The 17,599-nt window shown below is 41.6% G+C and overlaps 1 protein-coding gene across 3 annotated transcripts in view; it reads right to left on the bottom strand.

Annotated features, from left to right (window-relative positions):
* N4BP2L2 (NEDD4 binding protein 2 like 2) overlaps positions 1–16,385 on the bottom strand; it is a 45,146-nt gene extending 28,761 nt beyond the window's left edge. Inside the window, exons 1-5 of one of the 3 annotated variants that reach the window (XM_032190734.1) lie at positions 16,317–16,385; positions 12,649–14,081; positions 4,863–4,987; positions 922–1,010; positions 470–546 (exon numbers count right to left, since the gene is read on the bottom strand). In XM_032190734.1, the coding sequence (XP_032046625.1) occupies positions 470–546; positions 922–1,010; positions 4,863–4,987; positions 12,649–14,081 (1,724 nt within the window). In that variant the 5' untranslated portion in view covers positions 16,317–16,385. Of the gene's footprint in view, positions 1–469; positions 547–921; positions 1,011–4,862; positions 4,988–12,648; positions 14,082–15,514; positions 15,615–15,828; positions 15,952–16,316 lie in introns of those variants that run through there. The other 2 variants (XM_032190725.1, XM_032190744.1) reach the window with 2 other exon arrangements.
* Between the last annotated feature and the right edge of the window lie 1,214 nt (positions 16,386–17,599).

The raw sequence follows: 17,599 nt of genomic DNA, 5'->3' as shown, positions 1-17,599 counted from the left end.
ACTTATTAGCAATGGACTACTATTCCCTGACACAGCCATCTAAAAAAAGTAGACATAACAAGACACTTATGCACTCTTAATAAAATGCATATTTTCCTTTTGTCTTCTATTGCTTTTCTTCAGTGTTTTTTAACAAAAAAAATCTCAGGATAACTTAAATCATTCCATACAACAGAAGCACTTACAACAATGCTCAATCACTTTTTCTACCCACGTGCAACAAAGTTTTAGTATTGACTACTTGGGGCCAACAAGACAGGACCTCTCTTGATATCCGTAACATTTCTATTTGAAGGTACATCTCAAAATGCAGATTTAAAATGTATTTTATACTAGTAGTTACACATTTGAATAAATCAGATACTGGATAAAATAAAAACCCCTTTTATATATATATTTACATGGGCAAATCTGTTTGTCTGTCTCTATATACATAGAAGTACAGTGATTTCTGCAATATAAACCTTACTTTTCTAATTCTTCAGGATCAAACTTCCACCAAGTATCAGGCTCATGGAACTCCACCCTGTATCCCTTTTCGAGAGCCTGCAGCAAGCAAAAAAAATATTGTTCATATGAGTATCATTATTATATAAAATATGAATAGTAATGACTATTTTTATACTTGTTGGTAGACCAGATAATAAATGGATGTAGTTAACTCTACAATACTAGCACACTGAATTTCACTTGCCCCCAAACCTGTCTTAGCTTTCACTCCACACTAAGCAGATTAGGTCAAGTCTGTCCTAAAATTGTTCTGGACTATTGCCACACCAGTTACTGATTGTATCAATAAGCAGTCTCTCTTCAGAAACTTGAGTAAGGAAAATGGTCTGGCACAAAGCAGACCAGCTTACCACACGTGAAGGTAAATGTGCGAGGCTGTAACAGATGGTATGATTTCACAACAAAACCTACCACTTCCACATATGGTTTCATCTCCCAGGCTTGAGTATTAGTGTTGTCTATTATAACTGGAGATCTTCCCTGCTCCATTGCTTGCTTTGCTGCAATGAAAAACAGTGCATGTAAATAAGCAGTTATGTAATTCAAATTAGTGCATGTAAATAAACAATTATATAACTCAAATAAAATGGTGAACACAAGAATTGTTTTGCAACAGTCTGACTGAAACACACTGCTCTAAGAAAAAGATGAAAAGTACTGAAAGGTAGAGATGGAAATGGAAAGTAGTAGGAGCAAAAAGGTAAGAAAAATGAAAGCAGGAACATAGAAACAAGGTGGTGGTGAACTGATACAAAGGGGTAAACAAGAAGTGTAAAGTCAAAGCCACTCTACACAGCTGCTCAAAGTATGGGGCCTGCTGACACCCCCAGCATAAAACCATATCCAAGTTCCAGCTTTACCAGCAGCTCAGAACAGGGAGCTGTAGTTAGGTATTGCAGCTCTTCTCCAGCAAAATGCTAAGAGATATGTCGCCTTCATACAAAGACATCACACATCCTGCTAGATCAGGACGACTGAAAACAAAGACAGATCACCTTCTGGTGAATGTTCTTGAACATACCACGTGGCCACTACTTTACACAAGCTTCATTTTCTGGCTGTCCAACTTAAGAAGTGACAAATAGAATTTTAAAAATTGATATGAACTCATATGAATATGAATACAGTGAAAAATTATTCTGAATATATGAAGTTCTATTACTCCTACATATCCTGAAGAGAATGAGAGAATGTCTAAATTGAAAAGTCTGGCATCAAAAACAGGAAGATATTTTTAACAACTGTGCCACAGCATGCCAACACACACACAAAAAAATCAGAATTTAAAACCACTAGTGCTCATAAGGAAGTTAAGATGATGAACCAAATGAAATAAATGAAATACCTGAAGCTTAAAATACTAAGATTACTGGCATACAGGAAAAAAAAAAAGTTTCCAGGAGAATTAATGATGTTCCATTAAACAGAGTTAAAATAGTATATATTAAATGAAAAGCTATGTCTGTAACAAGTACTAAGGTTTATAAAACAAATAAATACATCTGTTAAATACATGCCCATTCAGCAAATAATGTTCAGTTTGTACACTGAATAAAGAGGAGATCTGAAGGAAACCAATGAGACAAACAAACAAAAAAACCCAACCCTAAGTTATTGTAGAATTATTGTTGAAAAAAAAAAGTAAGTTATTGTAGATTTTTCTTGATGGAATCAATCCACACAACAGGAAGAAAAGAGTCTTGGAAGTAACTATGTAGACGGAAGGGAGAGAAAAAGCAAATATAAAGCATGTTATAACAGAGCACTAAGAATCAGTGGGGAAAGCCATAAAAACTGAAGAATATATTGCTCTGGTTTCATTAACGTTGCACAAATGATCTTTCTCAGTGTGGTGGTGTTACTCGGGTGGGCAGCCAGATTTCCACCATGGCCACTCTCTCACTCCCCCTCCTCAAAGAGAAAGGGGGAGAAAATACGACACAAAGAGCTCAAGAGATAAGGACGGGGAGATTGCTCAACAATTACCGTGCAAAACAGACTCAGAGTAGGAAGATAGTAAGATTTACTGCCGATTACTAACAAGCTAGAGAAGTGAGAAACAAAGGAAAGAAACCAAAAACGCCTTCCCCTCATCAGTCCTCTTCCACCTCCTCCCCCCCAAGCAGCACAGAACGGGGGTTATGGTCAGTCAGCGCTTCTCTGCCGCTCCTTCTCGGTCACTCTCTGCCCCTGTTCCACTCCCAAACTGAGCCTGCGGGGGATGCCCACAGGCAGCAGCTCTTCAGAACTGCTCCCACACGGCTCCGTCCCACGGGGTCCATCCCCCAGGAGCAAACTGCTCCAACCTGGGTCCCCCACGGGCAGCAGCTCCTGCCAGATCACCTGCTCCTGCGTGGGCTCCTCTCCCCGGGCTGCAGCTCTGGCTTGGGGCCTGCTCCTGCGGGGGCTCTCCACAGGCTGCAGCTTCTGTCAGTGCAGGGCCACCTGCTCCACCAGGGGCTCCTCCACGGGCTGCAGCGTGGAGATCTGCTCCACCGTGGCACTCCATGGGCTGCAGGGGGACAGCCTGCTCCACCACGGTCCTCACCACAGGTCGCAGGGGAACTGCTGCTGCCTGCCTGGAGCACCTCTCCCCCTTCTTCTGCACTGACCTTGGCACCTGCAAGGCTGTTTCTCACTGCTCTCTCCCCCCCCAGCTGCTGTTCCCTAGAAGGTTTTTTTCCCTGTCTTAAATCTTTTCTCACAGAGGCACAAACAACAACACTTACTGGCCTGGCCCTTATCTAACATGGGACAGCGTCTGGATTCTTCTCACAGAAGCCACCCCTATGGCCCCCTGCTACCAAAACCTTGCCATGGATACGAATCTAGAAAAGAAGACTGACAGGCTGTCAGAAGCAAGGGAAAAATCCTGAAAGAAGCAATTCAGAAGAGATTCAAAGGCAGCAAGAAAATAGCCGATTTGGTAATGAAGATAAAGGGGCCATAATTTACAAAAGCTTTCGAAGAAAGATTGAATTACAGCTACAACTCCCTTACATTATTCTCCTCTCTTGTCTTAACTCTGGATCTTAGTAGTAGTGTGCACAGTATGCTGATGTAACTCCTTAGATAAAGTTTTGTTTAAAAGGGAAAAAAAAAGGTAACTAATTAGTCACCATCAAAAAAAAAAAAAGGCAGTTAAAACCCAACTGGACCCGTCAAGAACATTACAAACATGTTAAAGGTAGCCATAGGTTACCAGTAAAAGAGTAAAGGATAAACTACAGTAAGAGACACTGAACAAATACAGAAAAGTGAACTTTAAGGGCCTAAAACCCCTTAAGAGTGACACTGATTTCACATTTAAAGTCACAATGGCAAATTAATTCTAACATTTCCTAATATTTGTATAGCTGACCCTACAAACTTTCATGTATTGCAAAGATGCACAAAGAAATGAAAGCACAGGATTTTGAAGTACTTCGACAAAGACTTCTACCTAGACCAAACAGGAGGGAAGATGTGATCACAGCCTCAGCCCAGACCTATTCTGGCAAATGTTCTGCAGCAGAGGTGTTCTGTGCAACAGGGCACAGCTGTTCTTGTTCTAGTTATCAAAATCACTGAATGATGTAGCATTCTGGTTATCAAAAGCACTGCACAACTAAATGATACAGAATTGGACAGATCTTAAGGTCTAGCCAGAAGCAGCCAGAAGCCACTACCAAGTGAGAACTGTTTGGTGGTTTTGCATTTGTGACATACTGAGACCTCTCGTCTGGAAACTGCTGTTAGCAGCTCTTTTGCTCCTTTGACTTCTACTGGCAACTTCATTTCAAATATTTATTATTGTGGCACTCCAACATCAAAAGTGTTTCTTACAATTTTTACAGTTCCAATAATTGCTCTACAAAATTCCTGCACTGTTCATTCATAAACTTTCCCCAGCATATCATAATTCTTTTTTATTAGGGTGAGGATGGAAGAAAAGGGGAGAACATTCTTAACTCCTATCCTACAGATTTTTTTCCTTGGATCTCCATATCTTTTGATGCAAAGAAGGATTCCTCTTATGGTGGGAAAGAAGCTGCTGGCTGAGACACTGCAGCAGAGAGATTAAACTGTGTTCACAGCAAGTCATAGCACAGAAAAAAGAGATTTTGTCCTTTTAACTCTGAACCTTTCACCATTTCAAAATCTAACGTAAATATACATATATGCTAATTAAAACATAACAAAAACTTAAAATACATATGCTTCTATACTTATACATATATATATATTTACACTTTTTTTTTTTTAAATATATGCTCCTTCTCATTCAGACCATTAACCCATGCATGTGGTGCTATATTTTTATCCTCTAAATACAAACGTATTTTAATAGAATTTCTTTAACGCATTCAAACCTCTCTTCTGGTTCCAGTCATGGGCATCACCAAGCTGAACAACATTATACAGGTATCCATCTTGTTGACGAAAATAATCATCGGTGCTGAGTACAATGCCATCACAGCTTTCACCAAGCAGAATACTGTTGAACAAAGGTAAATGCAAAAATGTTACAACTTTTATTTTTCAGACAGAAAACACACACACAAACAACACAGCTAAATATATATTTATCTGTGCCCTGGTTCTGAGCCTCTTGCAAATGACAAACTGGTTTATAAAAGTATAGCTATGAGTATTTCCAACAATTCCAATACAAATTTCAATTTCAAGTACATTTTTTCCCCCTCTCAACTGTTTCTGTCTTTGTTTTTTCCTCACCATCTTTAAAAGAAGTTTGTAGCATCCTACTTTATGGTTCTATTGCAACAGGTTCTTAGCACCTCATGGTCATTTATTGCATTTATTAACATTTTCCATATCAATTCTCATCTGGAATTATCTCTAGGAACCAATCTGATCATGGAATCTGGAGACAGCTGAGAAATGAAGCTGATGCTTAAATGCTTCTTCCTCTTAAATCCACCCTCCGCTTATCTGTCCATGCAGCTCTGTCCTTGCAGATAAAATATGCGTTGAACAGGAACAGCAAAAGCAAATTACTCAGGTTTACAGCAATTTTCCTATTCTCAGGGAAAAGTATAAGATCATAATAAGCTTTCAGCATTGTCCCACTAATGAAAGTCAGGATTAGGGAAGAGCATGTATATTCCTGCAATATCCTATGCTCTTCTATTTCAGCTCTATGTTTTAACCACCAGTCCTGGCCACACAAACTGACTCACATCCACCTTGTTATCAACAGCGAGAAACCTGGCACTCACTGCATCTACAAGCCACTGGTATTCACTATACCCAGAAGAAAGTGACCTTTTCTCATTTTTTTTTCCCTATGTTGCTTTTCTGAAACTTTAGCAGCTGAGTCTATTCAAGGAAAAGCCCAAAAAGATGACACAAGAGAAGTGGTTTGAGATTAGTGCAGCCCACCCCTGGCAGAGCAACAGCTCCGTGGGTTAGCACGTCTCACAGAACTGTAGTTTCAGTAATAGATGACAAAAAATTTAAGATAAGGTTTTTTCATATCAAGGAAAACTTTTTACAAAGGAGACAACAGCACAGTTCTGTTTAAAGTCAGATCTACTGATCCACAGTCTGATCTCCTTGACTGTTTTTATATTCTGTACTCTATTTAAATTTGTAAACAGCCACCAGGCACTCAGTGCCCCAGAGCACTTCCAGTGTACTGAAACATTCAGGTTCTGCTGCCCTATGGAAATTTAGGCAGCTACTCAGACTGGGAAACAGGCAACGTACCCAAAGGCTATAAAAAATGAACAGAATTAGCAATATGCATGATGTGCTGCTGCTGAGGTGCCAGGGAGGGAAGAGAACTGGCCAGATCCCAAATAACCTGGGGGAATAAATGGATGTTAGTTCTAAGTCACCAAGCTTTCCCATGAATAGCTGCAGGAAGAGCTACTTAAGTTTAATTTCACAAGGATTTGAGATGTCTACGTGGCAAAACATAGCAACAGTAGACCTGTTAGAGATCATACTTTAAAGCCTGTGGATGGCCTAACATTACATCAGTTACAGAGCTAGGGATCTTCATTAAAAACTCAAAAGGAAAAAAAAAATCCAGTTTTACTTAACAAAAAATAACCAACAAAACACAGTACTGTATATTAATTAAATTCCTACATAATTACTGTCCTGCAATTAAGTTGATGACTATTTTTCTTTTAAAACACAGATTTGTAATAACAAAATTACTGGGGAGTGGAAGAAACCATGAATAACAGAACTGTCAAGTAACACAATCAAAGAAGCACACAAGCTGTTTTTTGTTGTTTTTTTTTTTTTCCTTTTTGCTTTTTCCCTGTTCCAGAGTATAAGTTTTGCTCAGAATAAAGAGCAGTGCTGTTTCAGAAAGCAGAGCATGATACACCAGAAGTACAGCCACTTTGTTGGGATTGTTCAATATTTCTGGTAGAGTCTTTGCCTTTCAGTAGGATATATATTACACTGCTTTAGAAGAGTACAGAAGGATTTTTTTTAAGCAGATACTGGAAACAACTGGATCCACCTTCCCCGCTCACTTCTTGGGTGCTGAATGCAGATGCACAGAGTAAGGACCACGTGCCATAATGTTTTGGCTAGGATAGAGTTATTTTCCTCCTAGTAGGTGGTGTGGTGCTATGTTTGGGATGTAGGATGAGAAGAGTGCTGATACCATGCTGATGTTTTAGTTGTTGCAGAGCAGTGCTTACACCAAGCCAAGGACTTCCCAGCTTCTCGCTCTGTCCTGCCAGCGGGCAGGCTGGGGGTGCAGCAGGAGCTGGGAGGGGACAGACCCAGGACAGCTGATCCCAACTGGCCCAAGGGGGATTCCATCTCATATGGTGTCATGCTGAACAGTTAATATGGGGTGGCTGGGGTGGGGGGGGCTGGCTGCTCGGGGATAGGCTGGGCATGGGTCATCGGGTGGTGAGAAACTGCATTGTGCATCACTTGTTTGTACATATTAGTAGTAGTAGTAGTATTTTCTTTCCTGTGCTAATAAACTGTCTCTATGTCAATCCACCGACTTTCATTTCTTTCTGATTCTCTCCCCCATCCCAGAGAGAGAGAGGAGAGGGTGAGCAAACGGCTGTGTGGCGTTTTGCTGCCAGCCGGGTTAAACCCCACCACCTAACCACAGAGATAACACAGAGCTGTGACCCGGTTCGTCTGCTGGCTGGGTACCTGCAGGCACACCCCTGCAGCTCCCAGGAGCCTGACTGTCTGCTTTCTGTAGGGATATATGGGAACTGGTGAGTCAAGGCACAGAGACTAATGGGGTGTTCATCTTTGTGTTTCTAGGAACTGCTCAGTGTTGTGTAGAATAATTCACTTAGATTCCTCTCTTGTATTTTCCAAACTTCAATAAAGAAACACTGTGACCAAGGTTTGGGAATCTTGCAAATCCATCATCAAAGTTTAATCCTGAAATACTTTGTTATTAATCCTCAAAACTCAGGCTACAAAGCAATTTATGAACCTATGGAACCAATGTAACAGATTTAATACACTAAACTACATTTGCAAGAATAACCCTGAAACCAAGTAACTGGGAAGGCAGACTGACTACCAGAGAGGCCAGAGGAATTAAATCCTTACCCTCTCAGTAAAATTTTACTAAATTTTAAACACAAACACACTTGTCAACTTCATATGGAATAATTTACACACTTGTAAAAGTTGTAAATAAAATTTATCCTAGGCTCATGAACTCAAACAGAAGCAACATAAAGCACATCTGTGCGAAGAAAACCATTACTACCTAACACCACGAAGGGATGATCCCCATTCTGTGAAACAGAGAAGGAAAGCCAAGGAAGATAAATACATTTCTAACAGGAAAGTCAAATTACAGATTGCTCAGCATTGATACGTGCACATGCTCGAAATGAGCAGCAGTATTACCCAAGTGCTGTAAACCTGCCTTTCCCTCCCATCCATTCCCTGCAATTGAACATTCACCTTTGAACACAGTGGGGCAGTGACATTAAAGCAGATACCAAAATTAAAGCAGCTCACTTACTTTTCCTAGACATGCTGGTTGATCTAACAGGAGGTATTAGCTCTGCACACCAAACTCATCTGGAAATCAAAGTGCTCGTTTGAACTAATCAGCAAACTCATACATATTTTTTCCAGCATGCACACACGTGCACAAATCCAGCTTTAATTTCAGTTCTTTAAACAGTTCCCCAAGCTGCATTCTAGCCAGCCTTCTTTCAAAGATGATTTTATAATCAAGAATAATCTTAGAATCTAATAATTTATCTATTTAAGATAGCTAACATCATAGGGAATCAACTAGACTGTAACTAAATACTACTTTAAAATCTGTAGTAGTACTGAATTATGTAAATGACGCTTTAAACACTGTTACAAGCCATGTTTTTAAAGAACTGCATAATTAGGAACAACAGCACCCAAGTGCTTCTATGTTCAGCTTTAAATATTCTTTCAATTTTCCCATTCCAGAGATCCATGGGTTCCTCTCTCTGGAAGAACAGCCCCAGAAAAAGCTGACTACTTGCTTATATACCTAGAAAGAGATTTAATTTCAAGTGTTCTTCTTAAATGACATGAATACTTGTTCTTTCAACTTCATTAAACTTTTTTTCAAATTCACATTGAGGTATTTTTATGGAGGAATGGGAACGGAAGTTGCTTCCAATTTTAGATGCAAAATATCCTAAAAATCAAAATTTGTCTTTTGTAACTTTTCCCAATAGCATTCACATCATAAAACCACATTATCATCTACTTAAAATTTCATCAAACTTTTGTTACTTGGGCTGAAGATACCATTGCTGGGCATCTATCTGGTCAAATTGGTTTAGGAAATTTCTAAGTTGTCAATCACTTCCAAAACAAAGGAAGAAACACAATGTTTTTATCACATGACATTATTCCAAGGTTTTCTCTGAGATGTTTTGGATTGAGGAAGTGGTATCTGGCAAAGTACAGGTGCTTGTTTTCTTGTAAATTGCATTTCTCCCAGCACAACCTTAAGCATGGCAAGAGAAGGAAGAAGACTGGCCTAAAATAGGAAGGATGTGGGCAGCAGAGTGGTACAAGCTGGAACAAACAACTTGCAACTGGCAGCAGGGCTAGGAAACAGGGACAAGGCAAAAAAGTAAAGTGCGAGGAAGAAAATGGTACGATTATCCTGGGCGTGAGACAATACCACCAGCTGAAACTGGGAAAATAAAATGAACCTAGGGAGAAAGGGGAGGAAAAAGAAGGAGTTGAGAAATCCACTTGGAATTTTAGGGCCAAAGCAAAGCTGCTAGGCACAGACCAAAAGCTACAGTTGGGTAAGAGCAGGAAAACAAACCTGGAAAGTAGATGGATAAACAGATGGAAACCGGAATGAGTCTCAGGAGGCTGTGATGTCTAGGTCAGGTGAACGTATGCAATAAATCAAGGAGATCAGAGGAAATCCCCAATGACCAGGAAAAGGCTAATGCTATGCCCCTACGCAAGGGAAATAAAGAGCGGGAACAAAGGCACTACAAGCTGCTCAACCTCACCTAACTTCAGCTTCTGGTAGAAACAGGGAGTACACCCTCTTGGAATCCACTTCCAAACTCGTGAAGGAAATCAAGGGAGTCGGGAAGAGTCAAGGAGGGTTTACAACAAGCAAATCTTGCTTTATTGGCCAGACCAGACTGCACTCTGATGGAGCAACTGGCTTTGTGGATGAGGACAGGGCAATGACCGTAGTGTTGTATGAAAGCATTAAGACTTCTGACGCTTCCAGTGTGTACGTGCAGAGTACATCAGGGGCTGATGATGGAACCCAGTTCTTCATCATCTTCACCATTAACCTGGATGATGAGGCAGAGAACTTGCAGGTGACACCAAACTGGCAGGCAGGCCACGCCTACTGAACATTAGGGCTTCTAGCCAGGAGGACACAGAAAAATTTGAGCACTGGTTGAAGTGAAACATCATGAAGCTCGACAAGGAGAAGGGCCAAGTTTTATACCAGATGGTCCATCTGGTACAAAAGAAATCTTTGCATCAGTACAGGATGGAAAGCAACTCCTTGAGCGGCCTTACTGAAAAGACCTAAGGATTGCAGTAGATGATGATGAACCAAGAGTGTACTCTCCTCAAAAGAGGAGCAAACCACATGCTGGGCTGTATTAGGGAAAAAAGCAACCAATGGAAAAAGTGGCTCAATGGAAGCTACCATCCCCTCTCTATCTGTTTCTTGTGCAGTCAATTCTGAAATACTGTTTCCAGTTTGAGGCTTCCTACTTCAAAAGCCGCACTGAAAAATATGAAAGGGTTGAGCAGATGGCTACCAAGATGGCTAAGGGGATATGACCTATGAACACCAGAAAAGATTTGAGAGACTGGACTCCATACCCGCAAGTTTTCAAAGTCAGGCTAGAAAAACACAGTCGGTCTGATCCAGTGATGGCAACAGTTATGTTCTAAGCAGAAGGGTGGGCTAGGTGACCTCCAGAAGTCCCTGCCAAGAAACGTGCCTGTAATTCCAAGCAGGTGGGATGACAGAGTCAGGGCTAAACACAGACTTCATTAGAAGATTAAAGACAGACGTTTTGAGTTTGGGAACAGCAGGAAATGTGTGCCTGTAGTTACAAACTCACAGTTTGGGAAAAAAAGAATAAAAGAAAAAAAAAAGACTGGAATTCAAAATTCCTGGGTGTCATGACTGCTCTGCTGTCATTATACACTTGGGAAACCCAATTACAAGATGCAACTCGTTCCCTTCTGTTACTGACCCATAGAGATGATGTCAATTTTCTGCTTTTCCAATACAGTAATTTTGCTAGCACTAGCAGTAGAGGTTTGTCTGAAGGTGCTAAGGATGCCAAGACTGCCAAGATACCTGCGGGTAATAATGAGTCCACAGGGCTGTATTTGCTGTCCTAGCCTGCATTTACAGAACTCCATGATGCTACATTTTTTTCTTCTTTCTCCCTTCAGCTCACCCCACAGTACCTGAGACCCTGGGACATGATTTCATGGGAATTAACAACTGAAAGCCAGCTTTGAACACATGAAGTTATATGTAGTTGAATACACTGAAAAACAAGTCCCGCACAGTTCAAATTCTGCACCCAAATTCCGTGACTATGATTTACCTTGATCTCATAGTGCCCACCTTCCCATCTGCTAAATGAAATTTGTAATTTGTCTTACAAAGAGATGAAAAAGCAGAAATATATTCACACACAAAAAAAAACACACTAAGGTATGTAGGATCTTTCAGATAATATGAGTAACATACTTAGAGAAAGATTCAAAGGCCATTCAGCACAGAAAATATTAAAAACATTAATATTAAATAGCATCATATTTAATAACATCACATTTCTGCAATGAATGAAGCAGTATTGTTTCAAGCTGATTTTTTTTCTGTTGTTTGTTTAAATTTTCTGTGGTTTTAGACTGCCAGCATGCAACAGAACATAACCACAAAAGACATCCCATTCATGTTGGACAGTTTCTTCATGAAGCTCCATCAGTAAGTACTGATATTGTAACTTCTCGTATGCAAGAGAAACCTGTTTTCATTTACCACAGATAGTGCCTGCATTCTGTGCCAACCTATGTGCCTTTTATGCTAAGCAAAAAAATAGTGAAAATCCACGCTGGAGTTTGTACCTACTTTAACCCTGTCAGAGACTTCAACGAGTATATTAATAAGGCAAAATGATACTTTTCTTGTGTGCATTCAAATAAATTTGACAGATGTTAGTATGAAAAAATGGTTGGGATTATACACAATTTCATCAAGACACTGAAAACATGAAGAACAGTACACAAATTGCATGTTTTCTGAGCAGCAAAATTCTTCTAATGGTCTTTGAAGATGACCAGTTTTTTTTAAATGAAGGAATTTGAGAATACAGAAAGAGGCAGACCGTAACATTACTAGTCCACCTGAGAGTTTCAGAACAAGATACAAAGAACATTTTAAAATTAACATAAAACAGCTTCTGTTCATCAAAACTCTTACTAATGGAAACAAACCCCAAAGCATATGATTCCAATGTTTACTGTTGTTATGTCCTCACATAAAATGACTGCATTTTAACAGCCTACTTTACAAATACCAAAGTTTGCCAAGTGCCTGCTGATAAACTTTTTAAAAAATCTTTATTTTTTTTTATTTTGAATAAGGTTCCCAAGCTTTAAGTCTTGACTTACCGAGAAAGTGTTGATTTCCCTGAACCAGGCAGGCCTCTTAAGATTAGGAGCACTTTCTGTGCACAACCAAATCGTTCCTCAGGGAACTGCAAGGAAGGAAATCTGTGCATTCCTTCTGTACTGTACATTTTTGGATCTTTCCAACACTCTTCTCTGGTTTCACAGAAACCATTATTTTGGGGTCCATTCTGCTCATTATTTCCATTCCTGAAGACCTGAGCACTATGGATATCAGTATGACCAACATAGCTGGCACTTGGATCAGGCAATGGACTATGACAGTTGGTATCATCATTTCCATGGTAACCACAGTAATTTTCATAAGAAAAGTCATCACACTGAGAAAGGAAAGCGTTTGTTTTTTGTAGTGGGGAATTCAGTATCTGAAAAGGCGACTGATGGCTCAGTCTAGGAGGAGGAAGCCCCTGAGGTACTATGAAAGACTCGGTTGACTGCCAGGCAGGTCTGAATTCAGGCACGGAGTTGTTCCAATACTCAGAATCTATTTGTCCATTAAAGGCATTTTCAGGTTTCCAGCCGCTTGTTTCTGTGACAAACTGCTGCTCACTGCTTGTTTTCTGACTTTGCTCTTCTCCAGAGAAACAATGCCCGTTCTCATTAAACGGTCGTGGGCTGCCCAGCGATGAACGCTGATGTTCCTCTTGTGATGTCTGACTGCAGTTATACGCAGAATGTTGCTCCTGAGAGGTTTCAAGTTCGTTCTCCTGAAATGTGTTTAAATTTTCACTTTCCAGCTGGTGAATTTCCTTGTAGAACTGGTTCAGTTCATCATCCATTTCTGGTACAGCAGAAGAAACAGTTTCCATCACTGTTGCCTCCTTTCTGTTATCTCTGTTTTCAAGCAGTTCACCCTGATCTCCCACATCGCTTCTAGATTCACCACAACTTCCAGATTTGTCCTGTTTGTTACTTTCAGCCGGCTTGTAAATCGGTCCAATAAATTCTTTGCTTGTAATAAACTCATCATCCCATTCACTTCTATTTAGTGAGAATGTTTTACAGCTATTTTTATTATCTTCTTCGACTTTACTGGACGTAAGAGGATCTTTCTCTTCTTCAACTTTAGCGTTGTTTATTAATGGAGGATTTATATTCTCTACAATCTCTGAATCAAGAGGCCGACTAAACCCTAGATTATTTTCAGGAAGCACTTCGTTCGGTGTTCCCAAGACACCCATGGGTATTTCCTCTTGCTTTTGCAGTTCATGTTCCCCCTGGCTTCCTGAGACATTCACTGGTGTCAAATCATTAGATGTTCTGTCAGGGTCCACTTCATCCTGAATGCACTGGTTGTCATCCCCTGAGAGTTTCTCATAAGCCCCTTCTGTTGACTTCATTTTTTTAGAACATGGTTCAATCGGGATTTCATCCTGACACTCCAAGAGCCTCACTCTACTTTCAGCATGAAGCATCTTTGAAAGAAATTAATACATTATTAGCACCAACAATCTTAAAGTAAAGTATAAGAGTAAAGTTATTCGGGCCTATGATGTACATCATCTTCAGACTTTCCACCGTCACAACTGAAATGTACTGAACAAGAAAAAAAAGCAGAGTAGCTACTGGAAGGCTTATTTAAACAAAAAACCCACACTACTGAACATCTTTACCTGAGAAACAGGTTAGAGCTATATCAGTCCAGCAGTCAAACTTTGTATTTACTTAAACTTAATTTACAAATCATGCTTTTTATGTGAATTTAATATTTGGGGGCAAAAAATCAGATCAACAACATCTGTCCTCCACTGACCTATGTGAATCTGGCAAGTGTCATAAATCTGCATTATAGGACAAACATGTGCCAAACTCCAGTGCATGCTGAAGCCTCACATCACCACTAACACAGCCAACGAAAATGCTTCAGTCACAAGGATTATTTTTCTGTGATGGGAACTGGAGTCAGCTATTCCATTTAACACCAATCAAACAGATGCTGGATGGCATTTATAATTTGGTGCTAGTTAAATAAAGACTTAAAATTAAATCCGCAATCTGTTATTATGTTTCTGTTTTTGGAACAACTGAAGACCTTTGTTAGGTACCAAAACCACTCGGTTGCGTGTTTGTAAAAATAAACTGAAAAGGCAATCAATGCACCAAATGGATTACAACATAAAAATGAGCCAGTAAGCTCCAAAAGGACAGACGGGATGAGAACAATTAAAAACATACAGCAAAATAGTGCTGACCAGCGTGACACCCAGTCATGCCATTGCCTCATCCATTCTCTGTCTCTCTAATAGGCATATTTACATTTTCCTTTACACTCTGAAGTTCTAGACAGAATGCAATAAATAGCAACTGCACTTAATTTATAATACGGTGACTAAGTAGCTTATCCAGTAAACCTTTCATTAACAACAACAACAACAAAAAAAAAGCAGTATTAAATAAGAAAATAAGTACATCTCCTACCAGAGGGTTTGTTCTACTACTATGAACCTTGAAACATTTCAGCTTTCTAGGAGTGAATGTTACTATAATGTTGCATGCTCCCCATTCCGGACAAGAAACAAAGTTTTTCTCCTCTGTCTGAAAGGGACCCGCAGGTGGTATCGCAGGAAGATTTGTAAGTAACACTTATCACCCCGTGTTCACTTGCAAAATTGGCAAGAAAAGGTGTTAATCTGGACACTTCCTCAACAACTGTACAAACAAAAGAAAAAAAAACCAGAGAATTTTGCGGTCTTCAGTTCCCAAACATCTAAGTGAAGATCGTAAGGTTTGTATTTAACTTTATTGATCAGAAGAGAGTGCTAATGTCAGAACGGGGAGAAACGAGGCCACGTAACTATCCTTCTTGCTTGGAGTTGGCGTAACAATGCTCTGGGTACCATGGTCTCACCTCCTCTCAAGAGATAGGAACCATTTTACCGCTTCTCAGTTCTTCCTTTCTGCCAAGGAGAAAGTATGACTTTACATCTCTATTCTCCATCTCCCCAAAATGCTACCTTACCTCCACTTGAAAACATGGGTGGAAGAAAAATGTTGCTTTATTAGTTTTTAACCTTCTCTCTCTTCTGGGATGGGGCTTAGGCAGGGCATGTATTTTGGTATGGAATGAAAAAAGGGAGCATGTCTGCGTGAGAATTTCTCTAATAATGGAGGATAGAGCTCTGTAACTGTGCCACCCATGGAATATACCCTTTTTTGGCTAACCTTGACTCGCTCTGACTACCCCTTGGGCCAGAGGCGTTGCATGTGAACACATTTCCACCTGCACACTCAGGGAGGGCAGTAGGGGCTGAGCAGGCAGGCAGCGAGCCCAACCTACGTGGTGGCCTTGCCCTTTGAAGAGGACGCAGACTGCACACGTAGCTCTGTCAGAATTCTGTAAGAAAACGTTTGGAGGTGTTAAACACAGGACGCACACGGGATTCAACCTGCCAAACCCCCGAAGCCACGCGACAAGCCCTAAACTCCAGTAAATCCCCCGATGTGCAGAGGCGGGGCACACGCAGCGCACCTTACAGACGAGGGCAAGGCCCTCAGCCCCCAGCTGCCTGCGGGTGGGGGGGTGGGGGGGGGCCGCGCCTCAGCCGCTCCCTCCCCGACCCCACACCTCCCTCAGGCGGAGCCCCCGGCTCCTCCTCGGCCCCTCTGACCCCCTCTCGCCGCCCCGGCCGCATGCGGGTGAGGAGACCAACCTCGGGGCCGTCCTCCGCCGCCTGACAAAGCAGCGCGCCCCCGGCCGGCGCTGCGGAGGGCGGCGGGGCCGGGGCCTCGCTCGCAAAATGGCGCCGCCTCCCCTCCGCCTCCCTCACCCGGCCGGCGGCGGTGGGAGTTGTAGTTCCGCCCCCGCCCCCCCCCACGGGGGGACTACAGCTCCCAGGAGGCATTGGGCTGAGGGGGCGGGGAGGTGGGAGAGGGGAGGCGCGGATTGGCCGGGGGTTGGCGCGCGTGCGGGGAGGGGCGGGGCTTGTGGCTGAGGGGGAGGGAGGGGCAGGGACAGGGCTGGGGCAGGGAGGGGGAGAGGGAAGGGGACTGGGACCAGGGACCAGGGACCAGGGACCAGGGACAAGGGACAAGGGACAAGGGACAAGGGACAGGGGCAGGGGCAGGGGCAGGGGCAGGGGCAGGGAGAGATTGGCCACCTCTTGCTGGTGGGATGAGTCAGCTTTCCCTTCATTCCTCTCCCAGGAATCCACAAATCCAGGACTGTGGATTTGGGGCTATGTTTCTTCTTATTTCTTTCTTCTTTTTTTTTATAATTTTTTTTTTTTTTTTTTTTTCCTGTGTGGGCAGGTGTTGGGCTTGCACACAGCCAGGCTTAGGGGAGCTTAGGGGGTGTCTCAGTGGTTCCCTAGCTTTGGGTGCTGCTGCCCGTACTGCAATGCAATGAGCAACTTTGCTGCTCTAAATCAGTGTTAAACCATTTGGTGATTTATTCCTGGTGAAAAAAAATAATAATAATAAAATCCCAGCTACCGTGCACATAGCTGCATTTGGCAGCCCCTATTTGTGTTTCCTCTGTGTTCATTTCCACCTTCCTCCTCGACCCTCTGCCGCACCCACTCCATGTTCTGTCTGCTTTCTGTGGTCTGCCTTCCTGAAGCTGTCTGAGGGTCTTTTTTTCTTCTTTTTTAGTAATGAAATAAACTGTGAAAGTATATTCTGCCAAGAAGTTGGGCCTGTCAATGTTGAGTAGAGCATTATTTCCTTGGCTTTAACCTCGAAGAAGGATACTTATTGCAATTGCCTATGTGTATCCCTGTCTGAGGTTAGCTTACTCTGATCACTGTGTTAAGAATAAAATATTATGTTGAGTTTTCAGGGTCAGAACTTTAATTTTGCTTTAAGTGGCATTGTGATTTTTATGTATAAACAACAAAGATTTGAGCAAGATCCTAAATTTCCGATGAGGATTGTCCCCAGTGGAAGAGCTGCACAAGTCTCCAAGATATGTGTTACACTTCTTACATGAGCTTCC

The sequence above is a fragment of the Aythya fuligula genome, chromosome 1, assembly GCF_009819795.1.
Source record: "Aythya fuligula isolate bAytFul2 chromosome 1, bAytFul2.pri, whole genome shotgun sequence".
Lineage (NCBI taxonomy): Eukaryota > Metazoa > Chordata > Aves > Anseriformes > Anatidae > Aythya > Aythya fuligula.
This window is presented reverse-complemented; position numbering and strand designations above follow the sequence as displayed.